This window comes from Musca autumnalis, unplaced genomic scaffold, assembly GCF_047663935.1.
Source record: "Musca autumnalis isolate F117 unplaced genomic scaffold, ASM4766393v1 scaffold_5, whole genome shotgun sequence".
Taxonomy (NCBI): domain Eukaryota; kingdom Metazoa; phylum Arthropoda; class Insecta; order Diptera; family Muscidae; genus Musca; species Musca autumnalis.
This window is the reverse complement of record NW_027412088.1, coordinates 16097164-16117201: the sequence shown is the minus strand read 5'-3', so window position 1 is coordinate 16117201 and position 20038 is coordinate 16097164. Positions and strand designations below refer to the sequence as shown.

Genomic DNA, 20038 nt, shown 5'->3' with positions numbered 1-20038 from the left:
TATATTTTACATGAATTGTTTTACATTTTATTTCATCACTATGCTTTTTGTAAATGGTAATTTTTATTTTTATTTTATGTAGAAATAGAAATTATAATTATAATACATATTTATGTATACGCGCTTGCTTTATGTAATAAATTACTTGCATTTTGCAAATAAAATCTAAAAAAGTAGAATGATAAAGAAAATATTATTTAAAATGTTTATAACATTGTTGTTGTTGGATTGATTTTCATTTATGTGGAGATTATTTTATATACTGTATAAAACATTTGTTTCGTTTAGAAATTATAAACTATTTTTTGCTCAATAAGACCTAATTTAATTAGAAAAAAAAGTTTAATCATATTTCAAAAAATCTGGCATTGGCTTCGGTTGTTTGTTTAAAGTGCCAATAAACTAGATATTGATTTGTTTTGTTTGTGTATGTGTGTGTGTGGGAAGGAAATGAATACCATAGAAAACATTAAAAAATATTTGTAAAAGGTAAATATTATTCTTCGGGATTTCGTGCAGAGGGATCATCTCGGTCGATAGGTGGTGGCGACGTAAGCACTTCAACATTTTGTGCCGGTCCTTGAGTGAGGTAGCCTGCTGTAGGATTGATACCTAAGAAAAAAAAAAAAAAACAATATTAGTACACAATTCGAAAGAAATAACAAATGCCATAATACCCGTTAAGTATCCTCTGACATTGGTATCAGTTATAAATAGGTCATGTCGTTGATCTTTGAATTCAGCCCACACAGGGTGTTTTTGTAGGATTTGATTTACACGATCACCATAATTTAGATTTGTTGTCATACCCTTAAGTGCAGCTACAATTTGAGCCTTAACAGCAGAGGAATTGTCAACAAAGTCTAGGCGGCTATCTAATAGACCCAATAAATATGGTATGAGTCCAGCTTCCAAGGATTGACTTATTAATGAATCCTGTAAATATTTAACATTTAGTGTTTACATTGCATCATCTACCTAGTGAAGCTACTTACATGTTGATGTTTAAACAGGCGACTTAGGGTTTCGCATGACTTCTCTATGCAGTCTCGATTGTGCTCCATGCATTTCTTTAATGGCAATATACATTCTGTTTGTGATATTGAGCTTACACAAAACTGTAAAAAGTGGATTTTATTTTAAACTATCTCTATCATTGTACATAGAAGCACCACCATACATACCTCAGACAGAGACAGTTGATGTAATACTGACAAAGTATTCTTTGGTTGTACGGACAAAAGATTAAATAATTTAGGAATATGACCCAAAACAGGAATATCATCAGCCAAATTTGGTTGGGAACGTAATAGCTCGACTAAAGCTGTCGTTGAGAGATCCAGTACATCTTTCTGCAAACGAAAGAAGAAAAACAAATATCACCCAGGTTTTTAAAACAAAACAGAAAACAAACCTCAGAAGAACTTTTGCTTATTTGATCTACTACAAAATCTAAGAGATCGGAAAGGAATTGTTTCGGTTTGCGCAATGTCCAGGCCGGATTGGCAACAAAAAGACGCAAATAAACACCGGCCACCACAATTTCATTGGAGATAATATCTTTGAGAATTTCAGGATCTTTCCACACATGCTTAGCATTGAGTTTTTGAGCTTTATAGAAACTTTCACACATATCATTTACGGCATTGCCTACATTGTCTCTTGTCTTGTCATTCCATATCAATTCGGGATGTTCGTGTATAGATTCGAATAACTGCACCGAGGTTTGTGGTGATTCAATCATGGCATCCACAAATAGACCTGGCAAAAATTTCGTTACAGTAATGCGAACCTGCAATTGAATGGAAAGAGGTTATGACAAATGCAAAAATATTTAGAAATTTTTTATCAAAACTTACCTTTGGCCCACTTAATCTATCGGCTGTCATTTTTGCCAAAATTTCAGCACACATTTCACGTATTAAAGGATTACGCGAATTACAGAACATATCCAATAAATAGATGACAGCCCCTTTGTGTTGGGCTTCCTTAATCATTTCTTGGACATTCATGAGACCCGATAAAGTCTCCAAAACTTTTACTTGACTTGCCCTCAGATCAGGATCTTTGAGAGCCACCAAAAAGTTACCCAAAAGTTCACAGGCTGCAATTTCCGTAATACAATCCTTGTTTCGGGATACTAAGGCGACAACTTCCAGAGCCACAGTCTTCACAGTAGTATTCTATTGCAAAAAAATTTATTATTAGTATTTCAGAAACACTCACAGTATTAGAAAACACCTACATCACTAAAGAGATTATTGGCCAAAAATCCAAATATCATTTCAAAGCTTCCAATACACTGTATTTCCACATCAGGATTGGCCTTTATAACAGCTATCAATGCCTTGAGTACCATTATAATATGCTGCTCCACATTTGTATCGTTGGCAAAATCATATTTATATTGACTTTGGATTCTTTGCTGTTCCTGCAATGCTTCCGTTTCCAATTTCTTGCGTGATTTTGAACGATTGTAGGCATTCAACACTTCATCAAATGTTGTTCCACTTTTCTGCTGATGCTGCAGCTTCAATTGTGGATGATTTGGTGCCAAGGTAGGCTTCAATATACCATCACCTCCTCCGCCACTAAGAGATGGTGGAGATGTGGCACCACCACCACTACCCGTATAGGGTATCGTTTGAGAGGAATTTTTCATACACATCATATAGTGATAGGCTTGCTTGAGATATTCCAATAGATCCCAAGCAAATTGTTTGGGATTGTGTATAGGGAATGTAGGCATATCATTATATATACGTATAAAAACACCACCAATTTGTAGCTCATCTCTGAAAGGAAAAGAAGATGGTAAATAAAATATATCGGGGAAATAAAACAGATGATGGATTAGCACGCTATGTTTAGGATGCCATTTTATGTCACTGCCTGACTATTTAATATTTTACTATTCCAAAGTGACTTTCTCCAGACGGCCTGGAAATGTATCCAGACGGACCAAAGAAGGATCAGATCAGCTTCGAGAATCAAACCGTAAAACTCATACAAAATCGAGGATCACTACAGCGTGCAATCCCACGGCAGCGGGTTCTTTCGTACCGGATTGACCCGGAACAACACAAAACCAATTTTCCGGCCAGCGGCTGCCACCTCAGTGTGTACATGTTCGTATTTGTTTCGTTTTTCTGTGTTCTGAGCGCATATCCCGGAATGCCTGCTCCGAATTCTATTGGTCCGAGCCGGGACGGAGGAAAACCCAGGGCCAATATATCTGTGCTCAGTTTGTCACATTCGCATCTTCACCCACATCCAACCTTCGGTGAGATGCAATAGATGTCAGGAGTGGGTGCATCTAAGGGGTTGCTCTGGACTCGTCCACGTGAGGGACTACGACAGGGACTATGTTGCTGCATGCTGTGTGAACACAGTTCCCAGTGAGTCATCGTCGGATTACGAGACTCCCTCGTCATCTGATTACGAAACTCCCCCGCAGTCCCCTCGACAACAACCGCACACGCAGCCTTTAACACCAGCCGTTGTTGTCCCAATCCCCGAAAATGCAGCCTTTTTGCAATTGAATTGCAATGGACTCCGAGGTAAGATCGAGGAGATAGTAGATTTTATGAGTCGGAAGAACATCAAGGTCGCGGCGGTGCAGGAAACCAAGCTGAACAACAACCACAGCTTAGAGCATTGTGATGGATACAATGTTCTGAGGAAAGATCGCACCAGAAGTGGAGGTGGGGGATTGGCTTTCCTATTGCACCAGTCTGTCCAATACAGACCTATCTCGCTTGAGCCTGTCTCTAATGACATGGAATGTATGGGGGTAGCAGTCAGGTGTGGAGCTGCCGAGATAGAGTTGCTGAATGTATACATCCCGCCGAGAAATAGCTGTATCCCTGATTATAGGCCTGACATTAGCCCGCTCTTGCAAGGTCATAATCGTCTGGTCCTGGGGGATTTTAATGCGGAGATGTAGCATTCGGCCCTCGGAAACGACCAGAGAGGTACAGCGCTGGCTGAGCAGATTGATAGCTCTACGTTTTGCACGGTCAATGAGGACGCCCCTACCAGAATTAGAGGAGAGTGTCACAGTTCGCCTGACATAACCATCGTGTCACATCCCCATAATTGTTTCCATTAGCAGACCAGCCGACTTCATCACCTCTGAACGCCGCACGTTCGTCAATCATAAAAAAGCTGATTGGCCGAGTTTCAGAGAGTTTACCAATCACCGCTTCAGAGAATTGCCCAATCCTTCTGATGTTCGTGTAGCGGAAAGGACGTTCCGGGACATCATCTCTGCTGCAGTCGCTCGCCATATCCCTGCTGGTCGAATACCCGAAGTAAGACCAAATTTCCCAGCAGAGGCGACGGGATTAGCAAACGAGCGTGATGAGCTTCGTCGTATCAACCCCAATGACCCCAGAGTCAGGGAGCTGACACTGGAAGTTAACAGGCTGGTCGGCGAGCATACGAGAACAAATGGTTAAATCATCTGAAGAGTTGCAACATTGGAGCCGGTATAGGTGAATTGTGGGCAACGGTTAAGTCACTCTCGAACCCTGGAAGAAGGGAAGATAGGAACTCAGTCACGTTTGGCGACGTTACGTTGACTGACCCGAAGAGGTGCGCAAGTAATTTCAATCGACAGTTTGTCGAGCATCCCGAGAGTGACAGGGCGAAGAGAAGAGTATTACGTCGCATCAGATCTCTTCCTGCCACAATTTACAATGGATGATGTTGCCAATGCCATCAGGAACGCTAAATCATCCAAAGCGTTGGGCCCTGATGGAATTTCCATGGTAATGTTGAAGCAGCTGGATGAGCCGGGAGTCGAGTATCTCACCAAAGTCTTCAACTTGTCGCTAGCCACCCTCTTTGTTCCCGAAGTCTGGAAAATGGGCAGAGTGGTCCCACTACGGAAGCCAGGCAAGGATGCCAGCAAAAGTGAATCGTACAGACCGATTTCGCTTTTGTCGCCCGTAGCAAAGACACTTGAGGCCTTGATCCTCCCCAGTATCAGAAATAGCTATCAAGTTGCCGATCATCAACATGGATTCCGTAAGCAGCACAGCACGACAACAGCGCTGCACGCCATTACCACATATATCTGTAAAGGGCGCAACCAGAGACGGCCGTGCGACAGAACAGTGATGGTGGCTCTTGACTTATCAAAAGCCTTTGATAAAGTCACGCTGTTTAAGGACATTGAGCAGACAACCCTCCGGCCAAGCTTGAAACGTTGGATAGTCAACTATATGTGTGGACGCCAGTCGTACGTGGAATTCAGGAATAAGAAGTCCAAACACCGTAGAGTGAAACAGGGAGTTCCCCAAGGTGGGGTGATAACTCCGGAACTGTTTAACCTCTACCTCTCCGTGCAAGACATCTGCCCAGTATGCGGCATGGGCCCGCACGACACACAACACCTTTTTAACTGCCCCGCCAAACCTACCCATCTAACTCCAGTGGATCTGTGGCTACATCCCATCGAAGCAGCCACTTTTCTGGAACTGGAGATAGACCCAGAGCCAGATTGAACAGAGGAACGAACAAATAAACATAACAAAAACACTGTTACAACAACAACAACAACTACAGAGCCTTTCGTCAATTTTTGATACTGTCAAATTATTCTTCAAACTGATCTGATCCACCACTACTTTAGCTTGATTTAGTTCAGGTAATCTTTCGTCACCTTTACATGAAGATGTGTTGATTACGTTGCGCTTATGTCTTAGGGATAGACACATCTATCACTGTTTAGATTTACATTATCTGTATCTACCCTTTGATTTTTTTCTTATTTTTTCCACAAAACATCTTCTAAATGTAATCTCAAGGACTATCCTCTTGGCAATTTTTTATCCACCGGAGTGAATGCGAAGGGCGAGATATTAACTATCTTCTTTACGCTGCTCCCAAAATTCTACTATGTTGCATCAAGCAGCTACTAATCATCATCTTTTGAACAACAAAGAATTTTACTTACTTGTGTGCATCAAATTCAAATTGTGCCACCAATTCGTGTATTTCCGTTATGTCTTCATAGGTTTCCTTAACTGAGGCCGAACGCTGTTGTTCAAGAAAATCTAATAATTGAGCTCTGGTACCATTGTCCCATATTATATATGGATTTCTGGTGTTCGATGTAAGTAATTTCAAAATCTGTAAATACATTTTCAAAATAACAAAATAATAACAAACAAGTAAAAAAGTATCAGTCGGCTTGGCCGACAGAGATATACCCTCAGCCTGTGTATATTGAAACAATTTTTTTTCCAAAAAAAAACGCATGTATTTAGGGAATTTCGGGCGTTTGAACTGACAAAAATGTTGATTAGGATTAGATATCAAAAGTTTTGCGGAGGAGATACTAAAAAGAATGGATCTCCAGCCACTACATATGGTACCATAGGGGTTTTTTACAACTTCAGGGATGTTTGCTCAAGAAGTATGGACTTGCCCCTGAAACAACTTTTACCATCGCAATTGAGGCAGCGAATGCAAGTTGCTTCAACAAAAATCAAAGTGATTCGAAAGCAGGTCTTAAAGTGAACATGTATCCGAAATTTTGTGTGGGAGGTACCGGATGGAGTGGACAAATATAGTCCATATTTGAACCTGATCTATATCTGGTAGATATATTAAGATGTGTAAAGTATGGTCCAATTCGGCCACTCTCTTCAAGAGTTATCGTACGCACAGTTTTACCGAACATTTTTGAACCGAACCGAATCGGCAGACCTGTTCGAGAGTTATTTTGCCCTCCAACCTCCTCACACGGTGTCATAGGGGTTTTTTGCAACTTTCAGGCTATTTTCTCAGGAAGTATGGACTTGCCCCTGATGAAACTTATACCGTCGTATGGAGGGCAGTGAATACAAGTTGCTAAAGCAAAAATCAAAGCGATTCGAGAGATGGTCCTAAACTGAACTTTTCCAAAGTTTTGTGTGGGAGGTACCCGACGGAGTGGACAAATTGAGTCCATATTAAAACCTGATCTAAGTCTGGTACACGCTCCACGATGGGCAAAGTATGGACCATATCGGTTACTCCCTTCAAGAGTTATCGTGCGCACAAATTTTCCGAACATTTTCGAACTTTTGTGGGGGAGGTACCGGAAGGAGTGGACCGATATAGCTCATCTTCGAACTTAAACTAAGTTTGGGCAAAATATTACGAAAGCCAAAATTTGAACCGAATCGGTTCATCCGTTCGAGAGTTATCGTGCGCTCCAGCCAGCCAGACAGACAGACAGACAGACGGACGGACATTGCTCAATCGACTCCAAATTGTCTGAAACACATTTCGTCCAAACATACTTGGGGTCTAAAACCATTATTTCGATGAGGCACATTTTGCCCGTATGAAAGTGTATATACCCTTCATAGCCAAAAGGCTGAGGGTATAAAAACGGGTTTTTTCCCTTACCTCACAATCCTTTTCTTTTGTTAATTTATTGGCTATATACTTGGTTAGTAAACGTTCCAGAACTTGTTTGACCACAGCATTTTGAGCATCAGATGTTACAATGTATTTTTGGGCCAATAGGTCTAATGGTGCTGCTTTTGCTGGACGTTCTGGCGATGTTGCCTCAGACTTATCACTTGTTGAATCTTGTTTAGTTGTTGTTGTTGCTGAGGGTGTCGCAGCTGAGCCATTATTATTATTATTGGTACCAGCGGTGTTATTAACACCCACTTCTTGTCCCGTTGTAATAGCTAACTGTTTATTTTGTAGAGGATTTTGTGCATTTTGAGTATAAATTGTTGGCTTAACTCTGGGCGGTTGGGTTATGGGTTTGTTCGTCGTATTTGAACTCGTACTTGTGGTAGGAGAATTATTTCCCGATGAACTAACTGATTTACTGCTGTCTGGTTTATTACGTAACTCTAGACCATAACCAGCCAATGCTATACAGGCCAACACTGACATTTTCGCCAATGTATTGGCCTGTTGTTGTTGATTGGTTTTATCGCTCGCCTCCACTCCACTTTCATCCAAAGTATAGTCATATTCAAAGCAGAAAAGCAGCAGTGACCACAACACACCATTACATGCCAAATTACACTGTAACTCATAGTTATTAGCTGCCAAACTGGTGACTAAACTAACAGAGAGTGTGTGCTTGAAATAAACCACACGGCAAACGTCCGACATCAAAGTGGGCAAGGTAATAATTTTCTGCTTGCACTTTTCAAAGTTGCAGGCCACCTCAAAGCAACGTGTAACATTGGAAATAACTTGGTAATGCAATGAATCAGGTTTCGAATCGGCACCCATTATAGACACGCAACGATCATAAGCTTCCAGCAAAGCCTCTATGCCCTCCTCTCTTCTCAATTCCTCGGCATTTAATGCAGAACAATGCACGGTATGATAGCAAAGTTCAGAGGCAGCAGTGAGTAGCTGGGTTTCTTTGGAGAATAATTCATCATCCTTGGTCTCCAAACGTATGGTTTTGATAAGTTGCGGATAACCAGCATATTTATAGGGACGTAATACTAAATGAATATGAATGATTATGTAAAATAATTTAATACATAAAAATTATTCAAACTTACCATCAGCGTATCTTTCAAATAATATACTTTGTGTTCTCAGTATCAAAACAATATTATTGGGATCAGGTCCACCGGAACTCCACACATTTCTTGAACATAAAAATTCGTAGGCTTGATTTACCTTCTCGAATACTTCACGACCGTTGGGATTCTTATCGGGATGGTAGATTTGGGCCAAACGATAGTAGCTTTTACGTATCATTGACTCATCGGGCTTGGGATGTTTATTCAAATCAATGCCCAAATCGTTGTATGCCTGTTGGACAGTCATTTGTGGCGGTTTCTTTTCTACCTCCTTACGCCATGCATCCAAAGTGTGTTTCAGCAATTGCACTGGATCTGATATGGGCCAATTGGGAAACTTTTGGGTATCACACAAGTGCCGCAAATAATAGATGTGACAGAATAATTCATTCTCTAATTGAGGATAACTTATGGCTGGTATGGCAAGGTAAGGATATCTGGCCATTGTGTGACCTCTAAGGCGGGGTGTAAAGTCAGCAATGTGGGCTGCAATTTTTTCTATTAATAGCCTTCGCATTTCCGAGCTCCAAATAACTTCCGGCGTATCAAATTCCCCTAGAAATATTTCGGCAAATTTCTCTGCACTGTAATTTTCAAGAAAGCATACCATTGCCTCGGGCAGTAGTTGACCCAATATGCTGCGGTGCATTATACCAGACTGAGATGTTTCTTCACTGCGAAAACCCTGTTTCATGTGCGTCATCTTAAGAAACTTTGTTATGGGTAAAATGTTACTGCCACTGTACATAAGCATGAAATAGAAAACTCCCGTTAAGTAGACTTTTGGCATTTCGGGATTATCTTGCATTATTTGACATAGCAGAGTGGCCACGCGCTCCAAAAGGCCAGGATCATGGGTCAAGCACACCTGTACTATGTGTGGTAAACATATGAATTCGGAAAGTTTACGTGATAGTTTGGGCCCTGGTATCAAGACGGCTTGACCATTTTGTGTCCTCGAGGGAAAGAAGCTGGTACATTTGATTAAAATATCCAATATCATTGATGACAATTCCGTTTCATTGTACAAAGGTTGACCTTTGGCAATAAGGCACCATTTAAGCTGGGGTATTTGTTGTAACGAACGCCAACCATCCATGCCAATTGCCCAGCAACGTGTTTTCGGTGTTATAATGCCCTTAGACCATAACTCCTTTAATTCGGAATAGGTAATGGGACCTTGGCGTTCGGGTTTTTGTCCCTCTTTTTCTATGTTGTAATACCAATCTTTCTCTTCATATTGCTGCATATTGGGACCAGCCTCAATAACGTTGGTTTTGGTATTCGGTTGGGCACGGCCCTGATGTAAATGTGCCAAGGTGATTAAATCTACTAGGCATTGAACATGATCCACCAGGGGTCGACAATTGGCCTTCTCCATTACCAGGCATGATATTAAATGTATAAGGGCATCTCGCAATGAGGGTGAGTAGCACTGTGCAAATAAGAATATAAATATAATTAAATGTTTAACAAAATACTGACATTAAGAAAACTTACACGATCAGACAGTTGTAAAATATAGGACATATCACTGAATTGTCCAATTTCCTTGTGATAACGTTTATAAACTTTGGCCAATGCTTGCAGTGAAGTAACCGTAAGTTGATCATCATTTACCCTTTGTCGACACAAGACACGCCGATATAAAGCATTAAACAATTCCACTCTGCAAATGAAGAAAATAATTACAAAATATGAGATATTGCACTAAACTGGCGCCAGTCTTACGGGTCTTTAACTAAATTCTGGGGCCAATCATCCTTTTCTAATATCAAACGTATATAATAGTCACCAATTTGTATTTCATCAGCCAAACACTAAAACAAAGACTTGAGTAAAACAAAAAATTTGGAGAGAAATGCAAATTATCTACTCACTTGGTATGTTACTTCAAATTCTTGATAATTCCAGGCTACTATGGTGTTGCCAGCCAAATCACGATCGTTAATGAATTGACGTAGTTCATTTTCCAAACATATACGCAACTCCTCTCTTGTCTGTTGGATGTAAAAAATTACGAGGGTTTAATATTGAAATATTTAAGAAGTGATATGAAGTCCATTACCTTATGATTCCATATTAAATTAGGTAAACTGTGATCCTTTGAAAAATTATAAAAGAAAAAGGGCAGATTTACAACTGACTCCGATGTCTTTTTACGTTGACGGCGATTTCGCAAGACAACAGGACGATTTTTCAAGGCTTGGGCGGCACTGTCCTGTTGCTCTATTAAACTCATGCCCCAATGCTTAATACCCTAGAAAATATCAACAAAAATAGTTGTTAGTCGGCTTAATGATGCCAGCGTGCGTACATATTTAAACATACCTGTAAATGCTTTTCAATTACATTCTTACGAGTTTTATTGGAATGTTGTATGGCGAATTTTAGATTATCACGAAAGTTTAATTTGTCTTCCTCTACATCGTTTTCGGGTACAGTTTCTTCTGATTCCAGAAACATTAACAAACCAGCGGGCTGTGTTGGAAATATGTGCCAGTTATCATGTTTCGTTTACAATTAAAACGTGTTTCAGAATACTTACAAATATCCTCTTAAATAGTTCCAGTGCTTCAGCATTATCGGTAATCCATAAACCTATTAAATGTCTAGATAATTGACGATGGGTAACCAATGTTGGATCATTTGAGGGTGTATATAGGGCCACTAATAAATGCCGACAAAGAGCAGCCTCATCCAAGGCCAATGATTGCATTTGTTGAGCCACCTGCAGTTCTCCTTCCTCAATAATAGCTCTCAAAACCAAACCAGCACCCTTAACAATAGCCAGTGATGGATGTTGAAACAACTTGTAGAGATAACGACCTCTTTCGGCCACCAACTCTAGTAAAATATCAAACTGTTTGCCATCTGTGGTTTCACTGTAAGGCACACATAATGCAAATGTTAAAAAGTCCAACATTGCCGACAAAACCAATGCACCACTGCCGTGACTGACATGTGTTGTCCACATATTTAGGAGCGTTTCTAAGAATGATTTCGACGACAATATTGAAGACTTATTGAGTTGTTCTTGTTTCAAATCATGATCGGAATTAACTGAATGCATTAGTGAATTGATCATATCAATGGCGGAATATGTCACGGCCAAATCTTTACGTCTGAGTGCGGCTACAATTTTTGTACCAATTATTTCACGGAAACCGGGCAAATTTGTAAATGCGGCATAGCCTACTTTACTGGCAAGCAGTCGAGTTAGACCATGAAAAATGGCTTCTAATTCTAGATTTGTTAACTGGGCTGTTGGATTGTCGACTTCCTTTTGGGCCAAAGCCTGAAGGGCACTAAGTATTAGTTTCTCTTTGTTCTCAGCAAACAAGCTCTGTAAAGAAATTTCAAAGAAATACGGGTAAGATGAAAACAAAAAGCAGTCATAAATAAATTATTGCCCTACTTACATCTTGTGTTACACTATAATTTAAACCACTATGTGGAATATTTGCATTGAAACGTTCCAGCACTTCATAACGTTTGGCGGGGTTTTGGAAATTATTCATAACCAAACGCAAGAGATTAGCCTCAGTTTCTTCATCAACACAGCTATTCAGCGGGACGTAACGCTTGCCTCGTGGTGTATTAACTATTTGTATGTGGACATCTTGATTGCCACTCGAACGTACTGCATCCAATAGAGTAGCCAGCAAAGAATCACGATCATTTGTGGTATATGAACGTACAATACCATTTTTATATTCAATGCAGAATTTTTGTAAATTATCTTTGTCTCGCACCAAGGCAAATACTTCACACAGGGGTCGTAGAGTACAAACACTATAGGTTTGAGGATCACGTTCCAATATGGTAGTTTCCGTAAGGCATAGTATGCGCTTTACAGGGTCTGGATGGCGTGGAGTTATTTTTTGTACAGTAAACTCAGTCATAGATGTTTGGAATTGATCACCACTAAAAATGAAGGGAGAAAGTAAGAAATTAACGGATTCCTTGTTACGCGAGTAATCTATTTCAAATTACCTATATTTTCCAAACCGTTGTCTTTCGAATTGTTCCAAAGTTATTTGCGACTTCAATATTTTAATGTCTATTCCCATAAACTGTGACGACTTCTGGGCTATATTTTGTACAATTTCATGATGGTTCAGCGCCTTAAACAAATGCAAACGACTAAAGCCGCCATAGGCCATAACAATCCCACCTTCATAGTCCGAAATCCCTGCTTGAAACGTGCGCATTAAAGGGTAACATAAGATGAAATATTTGTATGTGAAATATATGTGTGACAGTAAAAGCAATATGCAACAAAATATGTGTGTTAATACCAGGAAATTTTGATGAGGGTTTCAAATGGTAGCCAGATTCAATAAAAAGGAGTGTTCTTAAAAGCAATACTACTAAAATTAGCTACATTTTAAAGAGGGCAAATTATTGGTTTTTACATTAGCATTGAAGGTAATTTGTACTCTCTTCCAATTGTGTCTACATAAATCATGAAAAGTATGATACCTATTATGCCTTCTATGTCTTTGTACATATAGCTGGCAAGAATTTCATTCGTTGTTGGGTCCAATTGATCCAATGAGCATGGTGTAACTTCCAAAACTGTTGGCAAACTAATACCAGACCAATGGTATTTGTATGCCGAAAAACGCTGAAAATAAGAATTAATGAAATTAGCAAATTTTTGAAATTAACTTTGATCGTATATTCCAATTAGGTTTACATTGAGTTATCCTGTCATTGTAGTGTTTTCTTTAAATTAACCCCCTGTTTTTGTAAACAATTTTATTCTTCTCACACGAATTATCAAATTTTGTAGATCGATTTACTCGTCTTAGCGCAAATGTAGAGCTCTGATTTTTAAAAGATGAATTCTTGACTATATGGAACGCGCCTAAAATTAGGTCTGTATGCCATCTGGTGGCTGAGCTATGTATGCCTAATTATTACAAATATAAACGAACGAACAAAAATTAGTTACAAAAACAGGGGTAAATCATATATAATATAATATTTACAACATCATTGGTTAGTATTTGTATTTATGCACTATAAAGTGAGATATTCGCAAAAAAAAACTTTAAAAGTTTCAAATACATTTGTATGCAAAATATAAACATACAGTTTGCTCTATTAACATTTGAAACCAGGTGTCTTACCTGGATTGAGATAGGTGAGATAAGATATGTTTTTCATAATACTGCTTAGTCAGCAACAAATTGCAGAAAAATAAATTATGAAATGTCCACCACATACATATATACATACAAACTATAATATAATTGACATATATGGCAACGAATCACCCAAATGATCTATATACAATACAATTAAAATAACATCTAACGAATGTCATCATACATACATGAGCATTTTTGGGTTTATCGGCAAATTCCTTGTAATATTTCAATATGGATGTTAAAATGTCATTGCGGTACTCTGATGAGAGTTTAATTGAATCAAGTTTTTTGTCTTTTTTGACCGTCAAGACAAACTCATTGGGTATCTACAACGAGTAAGAAAAATCTATTAATTACAATTGAATCCATTCAACAAGTTTACTCACATTCGATGCTTTAGATGGTGCCGCCGATACAATGTCTGAATAAGACCAACGATTTGTAAGATCCAATTTGTCTGGATTGTAAGTTGAAATACCCAAATTGCCGATAGACAAAATACGTCTGTATTTTCCCTTCCAGGAGTGTTTGGTTACCAGAAAGCACTCCAGATCTATGCTCTCTTTTGGAGGCACCATTTTCTTCTTTTGTTTATATTCAGTTCAGCAACCTCTATTTGTTCAAGTTTTTTCTTCTTCAGCGAGTAATTCGAATATATTTTTGTTTTTCAATTTCAATAACATGTATTAATCTGAAAAAAAATAAATTCATTAAAAAAAAGAAAACAGAAAATTGTGATAACGAAAAATAACAATGGAGACCCCCCATCCAATTTGACTCATCATCACCAGCAGTAACAGCATCAACATTATCACGCAAAACATAAAAAAGGCAATTAAAGGAGGATATGGAGACTGATTAGACAACACCTTTCAACACAAAAAACCAATAAACCTCCGTCATACAATACTTTACAAATTGATTGGAAAATGTAAGGGAGCCGAGTTTCAATAATATTCGACGACGATAATGGTGATTTGAAAAATTATGAAAAAAGGGGAGTAAACGTCATATGCACTGATTTTTGTAGGTGTCTTGTTACACTTTTCTTCTCTACGCTATACGGAGTTATTGCATTTGAATTTACAATTTTTCTTTGTATTATTTAGATAACGCACATTTTTTTGTATAAAAAATCATTGTTTATGTGGTTTTTATTTATTTTAAAATGTTTATTTTCGCTTCTAATTTCACATCGGTCGGAATTGATATTGCAAAAAACACAGCCTCACACACACAATCTAATTACACTAAACGTCATGTTTTAATAACAGTTATTCTAAACAAAAGCGTTAACGTAAAGCTGTATATTTATTATACGTCATGCAGGGTAAACAGCTGATTAATAAAGAAAAGTTAAGCTACGTTTACACTAATAGATTGTTTACATTAGAGTTACTTACTTACTTACTTAGCTGGCCCATTACAGAACATTTGTTCTATAGGCCGAACTAAGAAGAGATCTCCATTCCTCTCTCTATTTGTTGCTGTGCACTCTGGAATACTGCCCCTTTTCATCTCATCATCCACTTGTTTGCGCCATCTATTCCTTGGCCTGCCAATTCTGCGTACACCGCCATGTGGCATGTATTCATACGCCTTTTTAGCGGGTTCATCATCGCTCATTCTTATGATATGGCCTAGCCAACGCAATCGCTGCATCTCGATACGTTTAACTATATTGATGTCGTTGTATAGCAGATACAGCTCGTGGTTAATGCGACGTCGATATTCACCGTCAACGCAGATTGGTCCGTAGATCTTTCGAAGAATTTTTCTCTCAAACACACCAAGCACTGCCATGTCTGCTTGCGCAAGTACCCAGGCTTCGGAGCCATACATCAGCACGGGTAGTATCAGTGTTTTGTAGAGCGTTATTTTTGTTTGATGAGATGTGGCTTTGTTTTTAAACTGCTTACTTAAACCAAAGTAGCATCTGTTGGCCAATACAATTCTTCTTTTTATTTCACAACTGATGTCGTTTGTTGTGTTTACGGAGGTGCCGAGGTATACGAAGTCTTTTACTACCTCAATATTATAGGAACCAACTTCAACAGTTGGTCCGATCTCAATGGACGCATTGCGCGTCGACACCATCAACTTGGTCTTCTCACCGTTTACCGCCAGACCCACCTTAGCAGATTCTCCTTCGACCTTTATAAAGGTATCAGTTACTTCTTTTACTGATCGGCCCATGATGTCTATGTCATCAGCATAGGCAAGTAACATGTGGCTATTGGTGTAAATTGTGCCATTTCTTTTGACGTTTGCCTCTCGTATAACCTTTTCTAGCAGGATGTTGAAGAGGTCTTTTGGTACCAAACTCTTCGGAGAGGTTCTTTCCTATTTTAACTGAGGACCTCGTGTCAGTTAAAGTCATTTTACAAAGCCGGATGAGCTTTGCGGGGATACCAAATTCAGACATGGCTTGGAATACCTTGGAACGCAGCGGGCTGTCGAAGGCTGCTTTATAATCGACAAAAAGGTGGTAGGTGTCGATCTGCATCTCTTGGGTCTTCTCCAGGATTTGCCGCAGGGTAAATATCTGGTCAATGGTGGACTTGCCAGGTCTAAAGCCGCATTGGTATGGTCCAATTATCTCGTTGACCATAGGCTTTAGTCGTTCGCACAATATCCCTGACACGATCTTGTAGGCAATAGGGAGTAGACTTATGCCCCTATAGTTAGAGCATACAGTCTTATCTCCCTTCTTGTGGACGGGGCACAGGATACTCAGGTTCCAATCGTCGGGTACTCGTTCTTCCTGCCAGATGGTGCTAACTAGCTGATGAATACACCTTATCAGCGTGTCGCCTCCGGTTTTGAACAGCTCGGCTGGTAAGCCATCGGCCCCTGCTGCCTTATTATTCTTCAGCCGATCTATTGCTGTCTTTACCTCATCTTGGCTGGGAGGTATACATTCAATACCATCTTCTGGGATTGGGACTGTGATATCTTCGTCGTCTTCGCTGCTATTGGATACCAACAGATTTGAAAAATGTTCTTTCCATATCCTGAGTACACTATCTGTATCAGTTACCAAATTACCTTGCTGGTCTCTACAGGAGGATGTGCCTGTACCAAAGCCATCAGTTTGATGCTTGACTCTTTGGTAGAATTTTCGGACTTCATTCTGGCTCCTGTAGATCTCGATTTTTTCACACTCCCCCTTTTCCATCTCTCTCTTTTTCCTGCGGAAAAGACGTTTCTCCTCTCTCCTTGTCTCCCTGCATCTCTCTCGTGCGCTACGCGTTGCTACGGATTGTAAAGTAGCCCTATATGCCGCATTTTTCTCTTCGGTGGCAGCACGACACTCCTCATCATACCATGTATTCCTTGGTGGAGGTCTCTGGTATCCAAGTATGGATTTTGCGGCTGTTTGCATGGAGTGGGCAATGCTTTGCCATTGCGCTGATATGTTATTGGGATGAGGAGTGCTTTGATTAAGCAATTGGGCTAGTTGAGTGGAATATGCTGTGGCTATCTGTTGTGATTGCAGCTTACCGATGTCTAACTTTCGTGTTGTGTCTGTTAGTACTTTGTTTGCTACGTTTAAGCGGGTGCGTACCTTTGCTGCAACAAGGTAGTGGTCCGAATCAATGTTTGCGCCTCGGAACGATCGTACATCCAACACGCTCGATGAATGTCTTCCATCTATCACAACATGATCAATTTGGTTTCTTGTTTTCTGATCTGGAGACAGCCAGGTGCCCTTATGAATGTCGAGATGATTAAATCTGGTACTGCTAACTACCATGTTTTTTGCAGCTGCAAAGTCTATCAGCCTCATACCATTGTCAGATGTTTCACTGTGGAGACTAAATTTCCCGACTGTTGGGCCAAAGATATTCTCCTTTCCAATTTTGGCATTAAAATCGCCGAGAATAATTTTAATGTCATGGGCAGGGCAACGGTCATATGTTTCTTCTAAGCGCTCGTAAAATATATCTTTGGTCTGTTCGTCCTTTTCTTCAGTGGGAGCATGAGCGCAAATAAAGCTAATGTTGAAGAATTTAGCTTTTATCCGAATTGCAGCAAGTCTTTCATTCACTGGAGTGAAGCTGGATACCAGTAGTGGAATTCTGTAACTTATTTTTTGAGTTACCGACAAAAATCGGTAACATTAAAACCAAAAATTATGAACGAAAATTATCAATAAAAGTTGGCAGCACTGTTTCTATCGGTAGAATTTAACAACAGCTTTATTTTGGTTGTTAACTTACCGAAAAATTTCGTTAATTACAACAATTATAAGCAATTTAATTTTACCGATATTTGTCGGTAACTCGTAAAATGTGTTACAGAATTCCACTACAGATGTTTTAGTCTCCGAATAACTACGAATCCACAACCAAATTCATGCTTTACGTCATGTCAGCTATAATACAGTGCGTCACCTTTAGGTGTTGTTGCGACGCCTTTCCCAATCCATCGTATTTCCTGTATGGTAGTAATATCGGTCCTGTACTTTTCAAGTACGTCTGCCAATGCGAAAACTGCACCTTCTCTATAAAGAGTGCGAACATTCCAGGTGCAGATTCGCAGATCATGGTCCTTAAAACGTTTGCGGGGTTCGCCAACTTTAGAGGGGTTTGTTTTTCCTTTCTTTCGTTTTTTCATAGTAGGCTGTTTTTTCTAGGGGAGGGTTACTAACCCGACGCCCAAACCCAAGTTTTTAACGTTCTAAGGCAGTTCCCCAGGTGACACCACGGGGAGGTCAGTGTCCACTTGGGATGAAAGAGGGACCAAGATAAATCCTGGGCTTTGCCATGTTAAAACCGGTCAGGACCGTTGCTTGGTATCTTCCATCCCCTACGTCATTACATTAGAGTTACATTAGGGTAATTTCCTTATGAGGATTTATTTGGCGTGTATGCAATAGAATTTATTGGACTGAATGTATTAAATCTACTTAAATATAAACGTACTATTATAGAATTGTTATAGTAACACTTTATCATTATAATAAAAGTTGAACAAGTTCGCAAAAACTATAAACATACATGGGGTGGCCTGATTTATACAGGGCAATCATGAATAAAAATTCCGTGTGGAATTTGTTCCCTTTCCCCAATTTCACATTTTTATATTTCCATATTTATGTTCAAAAAGGGAATATTTTTGTCGATTCGGCGGGAATATTCCATAAATAGGTGTTTCTAGTAGTTTTCAACGTTTTCAAAGATGGTGGAGCAAACCAGGTAAAGTACTACAACAAATACAACTCAACAACAACCACATAGGAATTTGTTTTTGTTTGTAACGTTACTGTCAAAGATAAATGTAAACAAAATAAGGAAACGTCTATAAATTATTGGAATTTAAAAACCTAATATTTTTTCACATTTGATTTAATATTTTGGAAAACATGAGTGAAAACTAGATAGATTTTCAATTTGAATGTTTCCATATCATTCCACTAAATGCATAATTTCTCGCAGAAAGTAGAATTCTTGCAAAAATGTTTGGGATCGCTGGTAATTCATCGAAAAAGAGAAGATGCTTCAAATTTTTGTATTTGAAATCAAAATAGCACACGTTTATTAGGGCTTTATACTTTTCAAGTTTAACAAAATACCACACATATTAACAAATATTGTACCGCCTCTATAAGCGGTGTTTTAGTGTGCGGCATGTCGTTCGGACTTGGAGGAGGTTACATGTCAATGATATGAAGAAGTCTTTATGGGAAATAGTTTTTTTCTGATGAATACATTTGTTTTTCAAAAAATATATCCCTAATATACATCGAACATAGAAATATGTAAATATATAAAATGTCGTATGGAATTTGACACTAACATTACAGCCCAGTTCAGTCAGTTGGGTATTGCTGTTACCTTTTCTTGTTCTACCATGGTTTTCAAATATTGATTTTAAAAGAATTTCACTTTTTAAAATTATTTTCGGTGCGGAAAATTCCAAGGGAAATATTCATGATTGCCCTGATAAAGTGATTCTGTGAAATATATGCTCTGTTCCAGAACCTGCAAGAAGCTACCATATTTTACTACGATAAAATTTTTTCCTTTATGTTATCGGAAAAAATAGTAAAAATTAGTATATTCTTTCAGTTCTGGAACAGACCAATAATTTAAAGTATGAAAATAGGCCTGTTCGATAACTTCGCAAGTAAAAAGTATTTTCAAGTTCTTGCAACTACTTCTCATTTCTCTTTTACTCAACAAGTTTGTTATCAAACAACATTTAGTAAAAGTTTGTACAAATTTGTGCAAGAAAAATAGTAAAAATAAGCAGATTCCTGCAGTACTGGAACAGACCACATATGAATCGATTTTTTGCCAGCTCTGAATTAAT

General features: G+C 38.9%; 2 protein-coding genes across 7 annotated transcripts in view; both read right to left on the bottom strand.

Moving 5' to 3' along the window:
- The window catches only part of MED23 (mediator complex subunit 23), a 238667-nt gene that overhangs the window by 10626 nt on the left and 208003 nt on the right, over positions 1-20038 (bottom strand). The gene's annotated exons all lie outside the window — the stretch shown is intronic.
- Positions 5-14992, bottom strand: Rme-8 (receptor mediated endocytosis 8). 6 transcript variants are annotated; one of them, XM_073991862.1, is made up of 22 exons: positions 14839-14992; positions 14107-14411; positions 13906-14046; positions 13047-13191; positions 12558-12759; positions 11984-12488; positions 11110-11907; positions 10893-11042; positions 10630-10821; positions 10442-10561; positions 10293-10381; positions 10062-10230; positions 8538-9996; positions 7405-8477; positions 5963-6138; positions 2246-2795; positions 1860-2183; positions 1415-1792; positions 1185-1352; positions 996-1118; positions 678-936; positions 5-612 (listed from the first exon to the last, which is right to left on the bottom strand). In XM_073991862.1, the coding sequence occupies exons 2-22, from the start codon at positions 14296-14298 to the stop codon at positions 497-499; spliced, it is 7329 nt and encodes a 2442-aa protein (XP_073847963.1). In that variant the 5' UTR covers positions 14299-14411; positions 14839-14992; the 3' UTR covers positions 5-496. The 6 variants fall into 6 exon arrangements, with proteins under 6 accessions (XP_073847963.1, XP_073847964.1, XP_073847966.1 ...); XM_073991863.1 differs by having other exon boundaries at positions 14615-14976; XM_073991865.1 differs by having other exon boundaries at positions 12558-12756; positions 14839-14976.

Excerpts from the sequence above, each read along its gene's own strand:
- Rme-8 (XM_073991862.1), bottom strand. The coding sequence starts at position 14,298 with ATGGTGCCTCCAAAAGAGAGCATAGATCTGGAGTGCTTTCTGGTAACC. Across the intron at positions 10,231-10,292 it reads CAGAATTTAGTTAAAGACCC|AGTGGAATTGTTTAATGCTT; the intron begins GTAAGACTGGCG and ends CTTCATTTGCAG. Across the intron at positions 937-995 it reads GCCTGTTTAAACATCAACAT|GATTCATTAATAAGTCAATC; the intron begins GTAAGTAGCTTC and ends AAATATTTACAG.